The 19538-nt window shown below is 40.0% G+C and overlaps 1 protein-coding gene across 1 annotated transcript in view; it reads right to left on the bottom strand.

The window, feature by feature from the left end:
• The window catches only part of WDFY2 (WD repeat and FYVE domain containing 2), a 181709-nt gene that overhangs the window by 42461 nt on the left and 119710 nt on the right, over positions 1-19538 (bottom strand). The window contains exons 5-6 of the mRNA XM_045475148.1: positions 18076-18130; positions 8003-8153 (exon numbers count right to left, since the gene is read on the bottom strand). Of these exons, the coding sequence (XP_045331104.1) occupies positions 8003-8153; positions 18076-18130 (206 nt within the window). The remainder of the gene's footprint in view (positions 1-8002; positions 8154-18075; positions 18131-19538) is intronic.

The following is a 19538-nucleotide window of genomic DNA, read 5'->3' on the forward strand; positions in this document are numbered from 1 at the left end:
ACCCATGGAACAAAATGGCAAGTCTAGAAATAGACCCCAAAGTATACAGAAATGTAGTACATGTCTGATAAGGGTGGCTCTTCAAGGAATAAGGAAAAGATGGGTTAAAAAAAAACAAAAGCGTTGACATAAACTGGATAGTCATTTGGAAAACAAAACAGGATCCGTAGTTCACATTCCATATCAGGATAAACTGCAAATGGATGAAGGATCTAAATGTAAAAAATGAGGGGCGCCTGGGTGGCGCAGTCGGTTAAGCGTCCGACTTCAGCCAGGTCACGATCTCGCGGTCCGTGAGTTCGAGCCCCGCGTCAGGCTCTGGGCTGATGGCTCAGAGCCTGGAGCCTGTTTCCGATTCTGTGTCTCCCTCTCTCTCTGCCCCTCCCCCGTTCATGCTCTGTCTCTCTCTGTCCCAAAAATAAGTAAACGTTGAAAAAAAAAATTAAAAAAAAAAAATGTAAAAAATGAAAAATGTAAGTTCGAGATGAGGGAGCTCCTTTCTAACCTTGGAGTGGGAAAAGCTACTACTCAAAAACACAAATAACAAAACAAACACCATTAGCAAAGCCAAAAGACAAGCTGGAAAAGATATTTGCAACTTATGTCACAAAAGGCCCAAATCTCTAACATAAAAAGAACAAACCACAAACCTAATAGGAAAGTGGGCAAAATATATGAACACATAGTTCCAGAAGACATGAAAATGAAAACGGGTCTGTGCAAGAGAGGCCTGACTGTCAGCCTCTGAAAGGCTGCTCACAAGGCTGGCAAGGTATCTGGCAACTGGTTTTCAGGGGGGTCCCACCATTAACAGACAAGAGTGGTTCACTGTGCCTGAACTGTGATGATACGGTTTTTGCGAAATACCTGCTTTCCTTTTCAGTCTGTAATTTTGGTACATGTCAGAAAGAGGCTGCCTACGTGACTAGTCTCTAGTAAAAACCTAAGGCGCTGAGTCTCTAGTGAGCTTCCTGGGTTGATAAAACCACTCAACCCTCCTTCTAGAGATCTATCCCAGAGATACACTCGGGCCAAAGTACAAAATGCATGCCTGAGGCTATTCACTCCATGTTATTTTAACAGCTAAAGTTTGAAAACAACAAAAAATTCCATCAAAAGGGGATTTACTGAACTAACTATGGTATAAGCGAGCGATAGAGTCCTATCCAGCTAGGGGAAAAAAAGATCTCCATACCATAAGCAAACAGACATGGAGGAATTTCTGGGATACATTATTAAGTGGGGGAAGAAAAGCCACGGCATGTAAGAGTTTATAAGCTACACGATATTTGTGTAAGAAAGGGAGAGAAATAGAAATATATGTGTGTGTCGTGTGTGTGTGTGTGCGTGCACGTGCTCATTTCACAAAAGGAAGCTCTGGAAGGACAAATCAAGATCTGACACACATGGCTGCCTATGGAGGAGGGAGGAACAATGTGAGGAGACAGGGCTGGTGGTGAGTCTTCTCTCATCATAGTTTGCATTCTGGAATCAAGTCATTATTTCACATATTAAAAATATGCATAAGATTAAAAGAAAAAATCCCCCATATTGATGACAAAGCATAAATGAAGGAACCTAACTATCAAGTTGGTGACATAACCACAGTTAACGGAATTATTTCAAGTGACTTTAAAACACAGCATTTCAACTGTACATCCTTGGGGGGAATGTACTCCAAAGACAAAGAGAACTGCAAAGAAGTCTAAAATCTCACTCAGTTCTCTTGTAACTATAATACTTCTATAATTAGTATTTTGAAACAGCTTAAAAATATACCATTGGATAAAGCAAAAACAAGTTCATGTTTTAGGAGCGAAAATTTTCAGTCCAAGATAAAAGAATCAAGTACAAAAGTGAGGTAAAAACCTTATAATGCTACATTTGGATTAGAACCATTATATGAACTGATGATTCACTTTCTTTTCAAGAATACACACACATATATTTCCTAGTTATCTCTGAGTCCTATTCCTCACTAAAAGAAATGGCTGATTCAGGACTGGGACAAGAAGGTACAAGAAGAGCTTAAGACATGCTGTGCCAAAAAAGGAAGCCACCAAAGGCAAGTGGAGCTGTATCAAAAGACGCTGGAGCCAATATGATGGGGCTCTTACTGGCCAAAGATAGATTAACATTAGCATCGAAGAAGGCAAGTTATTGAAATTGACTGAATATATTATTTTTAAAAACCTTAAGAGTTTATACTAATGCTTAAAAAAAAAAAAAAAAAAAAAAGACACCTATTGGAGGTAACCTGGGCACTGACTCTCTCCTCTGAAAATGAGCAATTAAAGAGAAACAATTACGAATTTGTTGCTTTTTCCATATTAATTGTATCTTAGGGTAAGCAACTAGCCCTAGCTAATGAGGCAAAGTTCTATTTTACTTATCTTTTTTAATGTATATACACTTATTTGGGGGGAGGGGGGGAGAGCTCAAGCACATGTGGGAGGGAGGGGCAGACAGAGAGGAGAGAGAATACCAAGCAGATGCGGGGCTCGATCTCATGAACCGGGATACCACGACCTGAGCCAAAATCATGAGTCAGGCGCTTGGGGCGCCTGGGTGGCTCAGTTGGTTAAGCATCCAACTATCGATTTCGGCTGAGGTCATGGTCTCACGGTTCGGTTTGGGAGTTCGAGCCCTGCATCGGGCTCTGCACTAACAGTGCAGAGCCTGCTTGAGATTCTCTCTTTTCCTCTGTCTATGCCCCTCCCCTGCTCTCACTCTCTCTCAAAATAAATAAATTAATTTTTTTAAAAAAGTCAGACACTTAACCGACTGAGCCACTCAGACGCCCTGCAAGTTGTACTTTATAGAAGAATTCCAACAAATACACGTGGAAAAATTATAGGATTACAAAAATCGCCACTTTGCAGCCCTAACGAAAGGTCTGGTCCAGGCGAAGATCAGCAACTGGTAAAACCACTGAATGAAAGGCTGGTGCGCGCCGCAGGGACCTGGCGGTCACCACCTGAATCACTGATCAACTCGGCATCACTGGAAGGGTGACAACCCTGTGCTATGGGCTTCCTGCTGTGAAGCAACATGAACCAGACAGCACAAGGACCAAGTGTTCTTAGCAGGAGCTGAATCTGAACTGAGTCAAGATTTTAGAGGCGGGTCTCAGTTTACAGAAAAATACAGGAGACGCACAGGTAGGAGAACAAGGGAAATGACATCACGAGGCAGCAGAGGCCACTTTAGAATGCGGGGCTGTCTACAGGACACAGGCTCCGTACTCCAACAAGTCACAGTGGCACCAAAAAAAAAAAAAAAAAAAAGGGAAGGGAGGAAATCACTGCCCTAGATTGAGAGATTTAGGATATGAAAACCACAGCCAACATGTGAACTTTGTCTGGACCCGATTTTAAACTAATCCGCTGCAAAAAGCCATTTGTGAAACAGTAAGTGAAATGTGAAAATGGATTATTCTACAATGTCAAGTAGTAGTTATAAATTTTTAGGAGTAGTAACAGCATTGTGATTACGGAAAAATTCCACATTTTTTTTTTTTTTTAAATTTTTTTTTTCAACGTTTATTTATTTTTGGGACAGAGAGAGACAGAGCATGAACGGGGGAGGGGCAGAGAGAGAGGGAGACACAGAATCGGAAACAGGCTCCAGGCTCCGAGCCATCAGCCCAGAGCCTGACGCGGGGCTCGAACTCACAGACCGCGAGATCGTGACCTGGCTGAAGTCGGACGCTCAACCGACTGCGCCACCCAGGCGCCCCAAATTCCACATTTTTAAAGCGGGTTACAATGAAGTACCTAAGGATGAAATGACATACGGTCTGCAATTTGTTTTAAAACACTCCAGCAAAAAGGGAGAGAAAGCCAAAATGATAGAAGAATCAACACCGGATCTGATGAATACGTGAGTTTCCATGATATTCTCTCCTCCCAGTTGGTACACGTTTTGAAAATTTTCATAATAAAACATTTGTTTTAAAAGTGAAGAACAAGGCATCACAAATTCCCTCAGGCTCAAGAACAACAGAGAAATGTTATGCTCTCCAAACAAGCGGTCAGATACATGTAAAACAATACTAAGATATACGGAATAAGATCACCTTACATTTACCTTAAATATAAGAACACAGATGAAAAAACAATCTTTATGATGGCAGGTAAATAATAGGATGCTTTGTAAAGAAATTCAACAAAAGCCATTTGAAAGAGGGTCGAAATAAATTTTAGTACAACCTGAAAGCCAGAGTGATTGGCATTACGTATGATATGAGGATATACAAAAATCAAGATAATCTTAACAGCTTTCCAGCACTCTTGCCCTGAACAGATCTAAGAGACTACTTGGTGAAAAGACCTTGTACTGTACAGGGAGACATCTTGGAAATATCTCCAACATGCATAAAATCTTAAAATGAAAAGTACCTGAATTATTTCTGTGGAAGTGTGATAAATGTGATCAAACATGGTCAAATGACAAGACTGAAAGGCAAGGCCAGATAAAGTATTCACAAATTTAAATACCAGCAAGGGAAGGGTGGAAGGAAAACGGTTCTATTTCCTAACATCAACCTGCCATGTGACCTTTGGGAAATACCTCCATTCTACCGTTATTTAGTAGTGCAGAGGGCTAGCCGAGTTCTAACACCCAAGTTCTACTCCTGCTTCTTCCAGGTAACAGTTACGTGACCTGGAGAATGTCCCTTAGCCTTTCTTCCTTTTTTTTTTTTTTTTTAATTTTTAAAAAATGTTTATTTTTGAGAGAAAGAGAGAACACAAGCTGGGGGAGGGGCAGAGAGCTAGAGAGAGTGAGGATCTGAAACAATCTCCATACACCGTCAGTGCAAAGACTGACGTGGGGCTCGAACTCACAAACCATGAGATCGTGACCTGAGCTGAAGTTGAAGTCAGACGCTTAACCAACTGAGCCACCCAGGCACCCCTAGAGAAAGTCCTTAACCTTTCTGAGCCTTGGTTTCTACACTGTGAAAATTGAGAATTCAGTCTTTTTGATTTTACTTCTAATTATTGTTTTGAGAGTGAGCAAAGTAACGTTATATAGAAGCACTATAAAACTCTCAGGGACTGCAACTGTAAGATATTTTCTTCTTTTTCCTCTCCTTTCCTCTCTCCTCTCTTCCTTTTGATTCTTGTTAGTATTATATCTCACTTAATATTTGAAGCTTCAGATCTCTAGCCAAAGAAACCAAAGATTTGAGGTTATTCAGAAACTGATCATTCAATTTTTGAGCCATCAGTCTCTTTGTCTTCCTTTATTTCTCAATTTGAATTTTGGTTATTTTCACTGCACGGTTACATCTCCCCTATGAGGCCTGAAAGAAGAGAGAAAAGGCTGAATTCAACCTGACTTCTATCACTTGCTGACTTGGATAAATGACTTTTTGAGGTGAAAATTAGGAGACAGGTTACTTTGGGGAAGTTTCTTATATATGCCACCGGGGTCCACTAGGCAGAGAAATCAGGGTACTGATACTATTCCGAACATTCTATGGTGTTTCAGCAGATCACCTTCCTTCCCTTCAGAAACTGTAAGTATGGAAGGTGGAAGAAAGAAGAGGGAAGAGGTGGGGTGGAGGGTTCCCATGAAAAAAATGTGTTTAAAAACTGGATTTTAATGTGAACTCCAACACTGTATGAGCATGTTAACACTGTTAACAATCTGTACACAAGGTAGCTCCTAGAAAAAACCCTCCGGCTTTGGGAAAGTCACAAGTTTCCTATAGGAGACCCTTTGGCAAAAGCAGTGCTGTTATGCCATCAGTGAGCAGCTGGAAAAATCTCAGGGATGTATGTGTTCCCAGGAACAAGGGCGGGCACCGTGGCTCCAAAATTGGAGCTAGCGAGGCAGAGCTGTGGAGGTGAGGGAATCTTCTGGAAGAACCTGTCTGTCTGTAGTACTGCATTTCCCCTCTACCTGCAAGATTGAACAAGATGGTCATTTACCTCGGGAAATGAACCCAGAGGCTTTTACACACATACAAAGTCTTCTTATATCAAATCATACGTGGTTTTTTTTTTGTTTTGTTTTGTTTTTTGCTTAGTAAACCACATGGTGTGGCTAAAGGAAACAGCTGAAAAATGAGGATGGCTTCTGGAGATGCCTGAAGAGAAGAGTCCAAGACTGCCACAGTCAGGAGACTTTTAATTCTGGGCATTTGTGTCTTGTTTTTCAATTCCAAATAGTTTAAAAAATCAACTTCCTAAGGGCAAGATCTGTACTTTTTCTATATTTTTTGGCTTGGTTAAGTGATATAGAAGGTGTATCTCTAGGCTGGGCTAGTGAGATAGAAGCCAGCATTTTTTTTAAAGAGATTTCTTTTTAATGTTTATTTTATTTTTGAGAGTCAGAGAGAGAGAGAGAGAGAGAGAGAGAGAGAGAGAGAGAACGAGTGGGGGAGAGGCAGAGAGAGAGGGAGACACAGAATCCAAAGCAGGCTCCAGGCTCTGAGCTGTCAGCACAGAGCCCAATGTGGGGCTCGAACCCATGAACCATGAGATCATGACCAGAGCTGAAGTCGGACGCTTAACCGACTGAGCCACCCAGGTGTCCCGAAGTCAGCATGTTAAGAACAAATTACACTGAAGCTATTCATTCTGTTCTCAAATGTATGATGGGAAGAAACAAAACAAAACAGCAGCCTAAGGCAGAAGCCTCACATTCTGGCGATTTTCTGACATACTAGCCAGGTGTCTGCAGATAAGGCATGTGACCCTTTCTGGGCTTCACCTATAAAACCAGGAGTTGGCCAGGATGACCTCTAAGGACCTTTCCAATTCGAACACTGTAAGAGATCTACTGACATAAGAGTGCACGTATTTCAATTCAAGCATTATGCTCGTCTCAACTGGCCTTTAGAAAGCAAACTTCAGACTTTCTTTCCTTAACAGATGGGACCACCCTCTCGAAGATGAGTTGATCCTGCCTTCTGTTCCTTATCACCCTTGTTTCTGGCCTGCTTGGTGACCTGCCACATTTACAACCTTCCTCCATGGCCATTCTTAGTTTCTTCATCTTGCTCTTCCAGTGAGGAAAATCAGAGAGAAAAACAGGAGTGACATTAGCCGCCCCCCCCCCCCCACACACCCAAATACAGCTACTGAGGCACGTCTGCGAGGAGACAGAAACTACTCTGTGAGACTGTTGACAATCACGGACCAGGCATTTTATAAATACGAGATGAACATCTGAGAGCAAGTCTTACTATTTCTTCCTGCTTTTGCTGACAAGTGATCTGTTTCCATTTATCTCCTCACTCGTCACAGGGTGGAGAGTGATGCTTTGCTTTTTAAACTAAGAAGTCGGGGGCCCTTTACTCCTTCCATGGTAGCATCACCCACACAGGCTTCAGACTCATCAAGCCCATGCTTGCTGGAGCCCAGTGGGCCAGACATGGGGATTTCCCGGCATTTACAGGTACTCACACTGAGCACATGGGCCCTGGAGACTCAGGAGATAAGAATCAGTATCACTCTACATATCCTGGAAGGGTCTTGTACCTGGAATAAAGTCTGTACCATTACCGTGTAGATACCAGCTAACCTACTCTGGTCCTGGCATGGTAGCTCCCCCATGAATATCTAAAAACAATAAATAGGAATCCTGTGGTTCTTTACAACCTTAATATCTATGTGTAAATTACTTCTGTATGCAGAGAAAGAAAAGGCTGTATTTCAGTGATGGTTTTATCTCCATGTTCCAGAATCCTTTCTGACAGCTGAGGCTCCTAAATCCGGGCCGTGTCCTGTCTGGGTGTCAGACCTGCGTCATAGTCACTCCACAACCCTGCTCCGCAGGACCTGTTATTTGCGGGGAAATCACCTCATTTTAATCCACCTCCGTGAGGACCCTTGATGATTTGCATATTGGTTAAGTCAGTGAGAATCTTAATCCACAGGGCAACGCAGCAAATGCAAAACTTTCAAGTGGCACATACCCAAGCTTTTCATGAAAGAAAGGAGTCAACAGCTAAGGTCCAACCAAGGGATTTTTGTCCAGCAAAGGATACTGCAGGCCCGAGGCCACGGCACTGGTTCGATACCCTCCCAGGCGCTGCCCACTCTCGGAGCAGTGCCAGGCAAATTGCTTGTCCTGCCCAGTGCTCAGCACCCACTCCAGCTCCAGGACGAACAGGATCATCGTCACTCTGCTCTGATGCGCTGAAAAACCAAGAGATACGAAAATAACCCATGAAGTATCATAAAGGAGACTGAGGAAGCATGGTCCACAGAGATCCATCATTGTCTTCTCCCCATCCCAGAGTAGGCTGGACAGTATGACAGCCAATGCACACACACCAGAACAGTGGTTCTCACCAGGAGCGCAGGCCCACCACTGTGCAGGGGCATGCTTGAGTTGTTAGACGGTCTTGTACAAACTATCCATTTCCTCCCATTGCTCTCTTTCTTTCCTACCTACACCAACCAAAAGTTTCCTACCACCCACACCCCCATTACCAAAGGGTCTGGGCCATCTCTCTCAGACATTAAGTTAGGGCTGCTTAGCTGGAGAATGCCAGAACATGGCACAATGGGACCACAAAACAATAGAACGTGTTAGCAATGATGTTCTTATGATAAAGTCACCAGGGTGAGTTTATGTAAGCTTAAAAAAAGTAAAGAACATTACTGTTCTCCTTTTGATGATGTATGGCTTCTTAAACCCACAACAAAGTTCTAGATGAATTTTCTATAAGAAATCAAATGCTGGAAAGGAGGACAGAATTATTCCCAAGTGCCATGTAAAAGAGAATGAAATATCCCTAATGTCAAAGTACACATACATGTGATAATGAGGGCAAATCTCCCAGGATTGCTCATTATACAGAGGCAACACCGCCACAGAATAACTGCATCACAGTTAGAAGCAACTGTTCATGTCATCTACTCCATCTCCCTATTTTACATGTGGGTAAACTGAGGCACAACAAAGTCCAGTAGTTCGGCCAAGGTCTCACGGCTTCTCAATTATTGAATAAAATCAATAAAAATTTGCTTTCTTCTTATACAATTCCAGAGGGTGAGGTAGAGGGGGTCCATGGCCACTGAACAGAACTGACTGGAATAACCAAAGATTGATATCCGGGAACCCGGACCGCCCTAGGCTCTGTGCCCAGGAGCCAGCAGTCTGGTGGGCAAGTGCAGACCCATCATGAAAGTGATGATGTGATGGAGAAAACATCAGTTTTCCATTTCGATCATGAAAATAAAGTTAGTATGGATGGATCAATGCAGCTCTATTGGCAAGAACAGTACGACCTGCCAATTTCTGAGTTACTAACAAATGCCAAACACTTAAATACAGTAAAACCTTGGATTGCGAGTAACTTGTGCAGCAAGTGTTCTGCAAGACAAGCAAACGTTTCTAGTAAATTTTAACTTGATAAACAAGCGATGCCTTGCAATACGAGTGGTATGTGATGCTAAACATTTCGTGATCACAACTGAGCCAATGGTTCTTAGTGGTTCTTTTCTCTCTCTCTCTGCCTCTCTCTGTCTCTCTCACTTAGAGATTGTGGGTGGTCATCTCCCATGCATGGATGCTCAGTCTCAGGCCCCATTGTTTGGCAGAAATCAGTGATTTTTTAGAATTCTGGAAGGTGCCCACAACTGGTACTTTTTTTTTGTCACTTCAAAGCACCTCTGGATAGTCCTTTGCTTTTCCATGTAAGAGTAACCTTAGGAATGCTTTGCTTCATTCTAGGTCAGGCTGCCTGCAGATATAGACGCTTCCCTCTGCTGCCTTATTGCCAGTTACATTAAATACAGTATATGACGAGAGTTTATTAATACTGTACTGTAGTCAACATCCATGTGAGCATATACAATGGCCCCCATGCAGAAAAAGGTTGAAAACAAAAGCAGTAAGAAGATGATTATGGTAGAAGTTAAGAAGGAAATCATCAAGAAGTGTGAACAAGGTATGCGAGTGGTTGAGACTGAAATACTTTATAAGAAGTTTATGTCTGCATCTCATCTGCAGAAGAGAAGGAGAAAAAAGTAGAGGAATCCCTCACTTCAAATGAGATTAGGGAGATGTGTAAAATGTGGAAAACAGTGCAAAATTTTGTAGAAAAGCACCACCCAAATAAGGCAGTACGAGAGATGAATCTATTTAATGACAATGCAATGTCACATTTCCGTGAAATCCTCAAAAGGAGGCAAAATCAAGTGTCATTGGATAGGTTCCTTGTTAAAGTTGCACAAAAAGAAGATTCCATTGAGCCAATAGACACGAGTGATTCCATTAGTGATGGTGAAAGTCGTCCTACACAATAACCCTCCCCTCTCGTCTCCCTCACACCAGCCACAAAGGTTTTCAAAGATAAGTGTGGGTTAATTTGTCTGTTTTTCTTTATATTTTGTATTTGCTTTATTATTTTGTATTATGTTACAGTACTGTAATCATTTTATATGATTATTTTTGGGTGTGGAACAAATCATCTGAGTTTCTATTACTTCCTATGGGAAAATTCACTTTGAATATACAAGTGTTTTGGATTACAAGCATGCTGCCGGAACAAACTACGCTCACAAACTAAGGTTTTACTGTATGTTCTTTCATTTAGTCTCTGAAATGATCCTACAAAGGTGGGTGGTTTCCCCATTTTACAGACATAACCTGGCCTTGGCAGGATGGCCCTTTCAGAATGGCCACCAAACCAAAGGCTACTACTAAGAGTACCCACAGGACAGCCATTCCACCAAATGCCTGGTATTTTTAAATCCAATACTTAAAACATAGAGAATCTAACAGGGCATGGCAGGGGTACAGAGGCAATAACCCTATGACTTCTCTACACTAAATACCTGCCTGTCAGAGTATCAGCCACCCTCGAGATCAAAATGTTGTCTCTAACTTAAAAGATATGACTTCTTGGAGAAACTCCTGAAGATCCTGTCATCAGATGTCTAAATCAAGGTCCACCGATGATAGAATAAAAATGAACTTTCTAATGGCTCAAGTCTCACAAGTCTATTTCAGGGAGAAAGTGGCCCCCAGTGAGTGTTCCTTTTTCTCATCCCTTTCTAAGTCCAAGGAGATGACAGCAGCCCAGAAGACAAGGGGCTTTAAAACCTCTGGGCTGCCATTATGTGAGAGGAGGAGACAGAGGTTCAAAAAGGTCAAGTCACTTGCTCAAATCTGTGCAACCAACGAGTGATGAAACTAAGGCTAAAACCATCAGCTCTCTGCCATAGTTGGTTCTCTCTCTCTCTTTCAGGCTACCTAGGTCTACTGAAAACACCAAACACAAAACAAACCCCAAAACTCAGAGCACATATTCCTTCTAAGGTGACAGAATTCTTTCATTCAAAAATAAATCCTTCAAAGGTACATACATATTACTAATCTTCAGAAACCCGGGCTTGAAGTCCAGTTATACTTTTTGAATAGGAATGCTGAGAGACCACATCCTTGCCTTGATCTTGATCATAGGGAGAAAGCATCTCGTTTCTCATGATTAAGTACACTGTTAGCTGTAGGTCTTTGTAGACGCTTCTTTATCGGGGTGAGGAAGTTTGCCTCTACTCGTAGTTTGCTCAGAGTTTTTATCGTGAATGAGTGCCAGGGTTTATCAAATGCTTTGTCTGCACCAATTGATATGATCATATCATTTTACTTCTTTAGACTTTTGATGTGATGGATTACACTAACTTTCAAATGTTAAAACAGCTTTGCATATCTAGAATATATCCCCTTGGTCATGGGTATGTAATTCTTTCTAACTATTGTTGGATTTGCTAGAATTCTTAAAAGGATTGTAACATCTAAGTTCATGAGAGATACTGGTCTACAGTTTTCCCTTCTTGTACTGTCTTTGGTTTTGGTATCACTGCTTTTTTTTCTTTTAATGTTTGTTGAGGTAAAATTCATCATTTAAGCCATTTTAGAGTATATAATATTCAGTGGTTTCCGGTATATTCACAATGTTGTACAATCATCATGAAAAAAACGTTCTATTTATAGAATGTGTCCATCACCCCCAAAAGAAACCCAAACCCCCAACTCCCCTTTCCCCTTTCTGTCTCGATGGATTCCTCTATTTTTGACATTTCATATGATTGTGTTCAAAAAGTGTGGTCCTTTGTATCTAGTTTCTTTTACTTAGCATGTTTTCAAGGTTCATCCACGTTGTACATTTATCAGTACTTCAATCCTTTTTTGTGGCCAAATAATAGTTCATCTTACTGATATACCACATTTTGTTTATCCATTCACCATTCATGGCCATTTAGTCTGTTTCCGCTTTTTAGCTGTTGTAAATCATACTGTTATGCACAATGGTATGCAAATGTTTGAATTCCTGCTTCTATTTCTTCTGGATATAAACTGGAATAATCCTCACTTGGTCATGATGTACTATCCTATACTGTTGAATTTGATTTGCTAAAATTTTATTTAGATTTTTTGCATCTGTTTTCATGGAGAACACCAGCCTGTATATTTCTTTTCTTGTACTGTCTTTGTCTAGTTTTAGTATCATGTAATGCTGATTTCAAAAATCAGTTGGAAAATCTTTTTCTGAAAGTTTGTGCAGAGTTTGTATTGTTTCTTTCTTAAATGTTTGATTAAAAAAAAAAGCCTAGGGTTTTCTCTGTGGGAAGGTTTTAATTATAAAGTAGATTTTTTAGTAGATATAGGGCTATTAGGATTTTATATTTCTTCTTGAGGGAACTTTTGTCATTTTTACCTTTCAAAGATTTGTTCAATTAAGTTGTCAAATGTATTAGCATAAAGTTGTTCATAATATTCATTATTAACCTTAAATATTCCTACAATCTCTAATAGTTTCACTTCCCTTATTCCTGATATTGGTAACTTGCATCTTCTCTCTTTTTTTTTTTTTTCTTCTGATAAGTCTGGCAGAGGTTTGTCACTTATATTCATCTCAACAAACAAGCAAAAACAATAGCTTTTGGTGTTATTGATATTTCTCTATTTTCTGTTTTCCATTTCATGAACTTCTGCTATGATCTTCTGCATAGCTTATGTTTCCATTTGTTTTCTTTCTGGTTTCTTGATGTAGAAACTAGGGTCACTGATTTGAGACCTTTCTTCTCTTCTAACATAGATGTTTAGTGCTATAAATTTCCCCTTAAGGACTGCTTTAGCAGCATCCCATAAATTTTGATATGTTGTTTCCATTCCGATTTCTTCTTTGATCCATGGATTATTTTAGATGACCCATGGTTATTTAGCTTCCTAATATTTGGGGATTTCCCAAAGATATTTCTGTTACTGACTCCTGCTTCAATACCATTTTGATCAGAGAACTCATCTTGCATGACCTGAATTCTCCCAAATTTATTGAGACTCATTTTATGGCCCAGAATGTAGTCTACCTTGATAAATGTTCTGTACGCAGTTGAAAATAATGTATCTTCTGTTCTAGGTGAATGGAATGTTCTACAGATATCAATGAGAGTAATTTGGCTGTGTACTGTTCAAACCTTTTACACCTTATTGATTTTATGCCTACTTATTCTGTCATTTATTGATCTATTCAATCAATTATTAAGAGAGGAATATTCAAATTTCCGAGTACAACTGAGAATGTGTCTATTTCTCTTCTTGAAGTTTCATCAGATTTTGCTTCATGTATTTCAAAGCTATGTTTATTAAGTGCATAAACATTTAGGATTGTTATGTCCTCCTGATGGACTAACCCCTTAGTCATTTTGAAATAACCTCTAGTAATACAATCTTTTATCCCTCGTAATATTCTTCTCTCTTAAGTCTACTTCGACTGATATTAACATAGGCACTCCAACCTTCTTTTGACTAGTCTTTGCATGGTATACATTTTGCCATCCTTTTATTTGTAACTTCTTTAGGTCTTTATATTTAAAGTGCATTTCTCCTAGGCGGTATATATTTAGGGTCTCCTTTTTTCACTCAATCTGACAGCCTCTGCCTTTTAATTGGCCTTAGACCACACACGTTTAATATGACTATTGAGAACTGTTAGGTTTAACTCTATCACTTTGCTATTTGTTTTCTATTTTCCCATATGTTCTTTTTCCTTTTTCTTCCTTTTTTTGGGGGGAGGAAGGGGAATGAGAATGAGAACTGAGAATGATTTTTATGATTCCATTTTATCTCCTTGGTCGCCTTATTAGTCGTAACTTTCTGATTTGTTATTTTATGGTTGTTTTAGGGTCAGCAGTATACATCTTTAACTTACAGTCTTCCTTCAAGTGATTCTATATCACCTCATGTGTAGTATAAGAATCTTACAATAGTATACTTCCATTTCTCCCCACTTCTTGGTTTTTGTGTTACTGTTGTCAAACATTTTAATTTCACATGTTATGATCCTCATGCTACTTTGTTATTATTTTTATTTAATAGTAAGTCATCTTTTGACAAGCTGTAAATAATAAGAAAAACTCTCTTTAGTGATCTGCTTGGTGCTCTTCATTCTTTTGTGTGTTCTTCATTCCCTATTTTCCTTTGGCATCATTTTCTTCCCTCTTGAAGGACTTCCTTCTTTTTGTGCAGGTCTGTGAGTTCTCTCTGTTTTTTTATGCCTGAAAAAATTATAGTTCACCTCCCTTTTGATATCTGTTCATATTTACTCATAGTGGGTTTTAACTTTTATTTGTTAATAACTGTTATTTAACTATTATTTTATTTTTATTATTACGAACGTATCTTAAGCAGGGCTTGTTTTTGCTGCAGGATCTTTGTGTGACTTGTCTTGCTGAAGAGAGCTTTTGAATTTATTTCTAGCAGGTATCACAAGGACACCGTTGGCTCAGGACCAATTTTTATGTTAAATTCTTAAGGCTGTCTCTAGCCCTACATGTATGATTTAAATTTGTACTCTAAATCCAAAATTTTAGGTTGCAATTTTCATTTATCCGGAAGCCTTTTCCCCCTCTCTATATATCATTTTATATGTAAATATCAGTTGCAATTTCCCATCTCACTCAAGCCCTAGGCCTTCTCTTCCATCCCTAAGTGAATGTTCATACAAAAGCTTCAAGCTATTAGAAGTTCTAATTTTCTCCCCAAGACAGCTGCATGTCAGGTACAGTATACTATCACTTTGAGTTTTCGTTCTTTTCTTTGCTTCTGGTACGTGGGACTTTCCCTCTTGTTTCTCTCACGGGCTTAGCATTACATTAAAAAAAGATTTAATGACAACTGGGATTTCAAAATATCTTGATAAGCTGAGATGATGGACTAAATAAAATGAGATGATGAATAACAGAATGTGAAGTCCAGCATTTAGGCTAAAAACAAAACAAAACTACTCCCTCCCCCCCCCCCAAAAAAAGCAATAGCTTCACAAGTACAGGCAATGTAGCCTAGTAACAACAGAAGTGAGAACCATTAAAGAATTTGAGCTGCTCCACAAAAGCCCACAGTGTAAAGTGGCTATCAGAAAGTTCACCCTTTATAGTAGAACAGGACCGGGACAGCAAGGAAATACCATTTTGTGGTTATCACATTACATGTATGTATTGGTTATCTGTATGTATTGGTCTGTATGTATTGTGTAACAAATTACACCAAAACTTAGTGGGTTAACACAGTAGACGTTTCTTATCTCGGAGTTTCTGTGGATCAGAAATCTTGGTGCAGCCTAGCTTGGTACTACCTCTGCTAAAACATGTCTCACAGGATAACATCAAGGTATGGGATGGGGCTATAGTCTCATCTGAAAGACTGACAGAGGGAGGACCTGCTTCCAAGCTCTCTCATATAAGTGTCTACTGGGTTCAGTTCCTCACAGGCTGTTGAACTAACTGAAGCCTTCAGTTCCTTACCAGCTGTTGATGTGGCCTCCCTTAGTTCCTTACCACATAGACTTCTCCACAAAGTAGCTCACAAGATGGCAACTGGCTTCCACGAGAACCAGCAAGAGCAGGAGAAGGCAAGCAAGAAGGACTAGTCTCTTTGTCACCTAATATTAGAAGTGATATCTATCATTTGCCATATTTCAGGTCCAGTCTACGCTCAAGGGGAGTCTATGCTCAAGGGCATGAATACCAGGAGACAAGGATCATTAGGAACCATCTTAAAGGCTGCCTACCAGAAGGTGTCACATTTTAAATGGTCCCAAAGGTACAATATGATATCCCAAGACAACTGTGACCAAGAGAACTAAAAAACTTTTTTCAAGAACAAAAATTCAGGCCATGTAAAGGAGAATGTAAAATGTTTAGGCTAAAAAAGAGAAGGGATAAAAGGAGGAGAGGAGGGGACCAGGGTATGCTTGTAGGCAGGTACTATACATGTCTTATTCACTATTAAAATCCTCAGTTACTGGAACACATTAGGTATTCAGTGAATACTTGGTAAGTGCTATGTGAAAAAAAATTAAAGAATAAATCCATAGGGAAATGAATTTTGGCTCAAAATCTAGAAATAAGGAACTTAACGCTTAGAATTTTATGAAATCAGGACAGGTTGCTAGGTATGTCTCTGGAGATATCAAAAGAGAGGCTGGATGATCATGCAGGATGAATGAAGTCAAGAAGTGTGGATGAAATAACCTCTAAGTGTTAAAAGATCCACCTCTAATGTTCTGATCCCATGACACTATTGGTCTGGATAAATAAACCATTACTGAAAATGGCTCCTGATCCATATTCTGGCCATAGCCTGTGGTATACTGCCAATGTTGAAGACATAATAAAACCATAATTCCTTCCCCTTAGACAACATGAACCCTCTAAGCCTTTTAAAATATTTAGCCAAAAAAGAAATGAGTCCCATGTGAAACAGCTCACTCCTGACACTGGCCCCACTCTCCATGCTGCTGCACTGCTTTGCAGCAGTGTGATATAGTAGAGACAAAGGACAAAGGCTGGGGGTTCTGGAATCACAATGACCTGGTCTGGCTCTGCACTTTACCAGCTATAGGACCATAGGCCAAGTCATTCAAGTCATTCAACATCATTAGGCCTCTCTTTCCCTCCCTCCCTCCCTTCCTTCCTCCCTCCCTTCCTTCCTGCCTTCCTTTCCTTCCTTCCTTTCCTTCCTTCCTTTCCTTTCTTCCTTCCTTTCCTTCCTTCCTTTCCTTCCTTCCTTCCTTCCTTCCTTCCTTCCTTCCTTCCTTCCTTCCTTTCCTTCCTTCCTTTCCTTCCTTCCTTCCTTCCTTCCTTCCTTCCTTCCTTCCTTCCTTCCTTTCTTTCCTTCCTTCCTTTCCTTCCTTCCTTCCTTTCCTTCCTTCCTTCCTTTCCTTCCTTCCTTTCCTTCCTTCCTTTCCTTCCTTCCTTCCTTTCCTCCCTTCCTTCCTTCCTTCCTTCCTTCCTTCCTTCCTTCCTTCCTTCCTTTCCTTCCTTCCTTCCTTCCTTCCTTCCTTCCTTCCTTCCTTCCTTCCTTTCCTTCCTTCCTTCCTTTCCTTCTTTCCTTCTTTCCTTCTTTCCTTCTTTAATATGAAATTTATTGTCAGATTGGTTTCCATACAACACCCAGTGCTCATCCCAACAGGTGCCCTCCTCAATGCCCATCACCCACTTTCCCCTCCCTCCCACCCCCCATCAACCCTCAGTTTATTCTCAGGGTTTTAAAGAGTCTCTTATGGTTTGCCTCCCTCCCTCTCTAACTTTTGTCTTCCCCTTCCCCTCCCCCATGGTCTTCTGTTAAGTTTCTCAGGATCCACATAAGAGTGAAAACATATGGTATCTGTCTTTCTCTGTATGACTTATTTCACTTAGCATAACACTCTCCAGTTCCATCCACGTTGTTACAAAAGGCCGTATTTCATTCTTTCTCTTGCCACGTAGAATTCCATTGTGTATATAAACCACAATTTCTTTATCCATTCATCAGTTGATGGACATTTAGGGTCTTTCTATAATTTGGTTATTGTTGCAAGTGCTGCTATAAACATTGGGGTACAAGTGCCCCTATGCATCAGCACTCCTGTATCCCTGGGGTAAATTCCTAGCAGTGCTATTGCTGGGTCATAGGGTAGATCTATTTTTAATTTTTTGAGGAACCTAAAGACTAGGACAATATTCACCTCAAAGGATTGCTTTGTTTTGTTCCCCATGAATATTGTAAAGTGAAGCCATCAAGAAACATTTCAAAGTCTAGGTAAAAACACCACTCTCTCATTCCTACCTTGATAGTTTTTCACAGGAGTCATCTTGTTATAATCTTCTGATAAAATAAATTCCTGCAAAAGAGAAGAAAAATATCAAGCAAAAAGAAATTCTTTAAGGGAATAATTATGTTTCGATAAAACTAGATGGTATAAAGAAACATAAGCACGGAATGACATCTAACATTAGTATTTTGCCAATCAACTCAGCATTTTTGTATGCCTTTAAAAGTAGCAATCATAATTATGATCCAATGTAGTTATAACTGTTATCTTTTAATGCTGAAGTTCATTTTTTTTTTTTTTTTTTACTTATGTATGAGAAGAAAACTGGATCAAGTTCAGAGTCTTGACACTAGTCAATTTTGAAGATTACCCTGATTCCAAGTACTTTTCTCTCAATAGTGCCACAGCTGAAGATCTGCAGGGCTCTGGCCAGTGAGCAAAGAGATGCCAATCTTGTACTAGAGAGACACATCGGGTATTTTAAAGATTCTGTTTCTAATATCAGTAACTTATTTTTCCTCACAACAAGCTTCTCAAGGCTGCATCTGATTCGTGCCCATATCCCTATGGTACATGGCACAGTGTCTTGGTGCAGTAAGAAATCAATAAATATCCATCAAACAGACACGTGAAAGGCATCTCCCCAATCTGACGAGATTAATCTGGACATCAAATTTACTCAAAAATAGTTTCTATACAACACACTGAATACACTCTTTGTGAGGACACCTAAAACACAAGTGGGTGAGTTTGTGTGTGTGTGTGTACACACTTCACCTAAGCATCTACATATACAATGACCTATATGTAGAAACCAATCAAGTGTTTATAAGCCTCAGCCAGGTTTTGAGTCTTTCAAATGCAAATATCCATATACTCTTAAAGAGTAAGTTGTCAAACATAAGGAAAGCTGCAAAGAATAATAAATTGATGCCTTCGTCTGAGCTTAGAAACAGAACAATGAATCTGTTCAAAACATTTGGAAGATTCCAGAATCTTCTCTTGATGACTTAAAGAAAGGTGTGTGGGCGGACAGATGTATAAACTCCTTAATTGCTATCTGGGTATTTACTGAGTTGATACAGTGTAACTTTTTAGAAGAAAATATTATTTTATTGTCTTTGTGATAGATGCCACAAAGGTAAGCATGAGGTGACAGATATGACAGAATACAGGACGTATCAAAATTCCTTTGAGTGTTCACTTTTCTACCCTATCCCTCCTTAAGAAGTTTAGCTACAAAATGGATTTTCTTCACCATGATTTTCTAAGTAAAAACATTATTCAACTTGTCACTTTTTAATTCCTATCAGTTATTCTTTCAAGAAGTAGCACTCTACTCATTTCTCATTTCTGAAGAGTCAGACTCACAATGGAAGAGAGGAGGCTAAGTAGTAAAGTCGTTCTCCCGTGAGAAGCTAACGGTGGGGGTAAGGAAGGTGGGTACACGTCTACGCAGCAATTCTCAACCGCCCTC

The sequence above is a fragment of the Leopardus geoffroyi genome, chromosome A1 (assembly GCF_018350155.1).
Source record: "Leopardus geoffroyi isolate Oge1 chromosome A1, O.geoffroyi_Oge1_pat1.0, whole genome shotgun sequence".
NCBI classification, from domain to species: Eukaryota; Metazoa; Chordata; class Mammalia; order Carnivora; family Felidae; genus Leopardus; species Leopardus geoffroyi.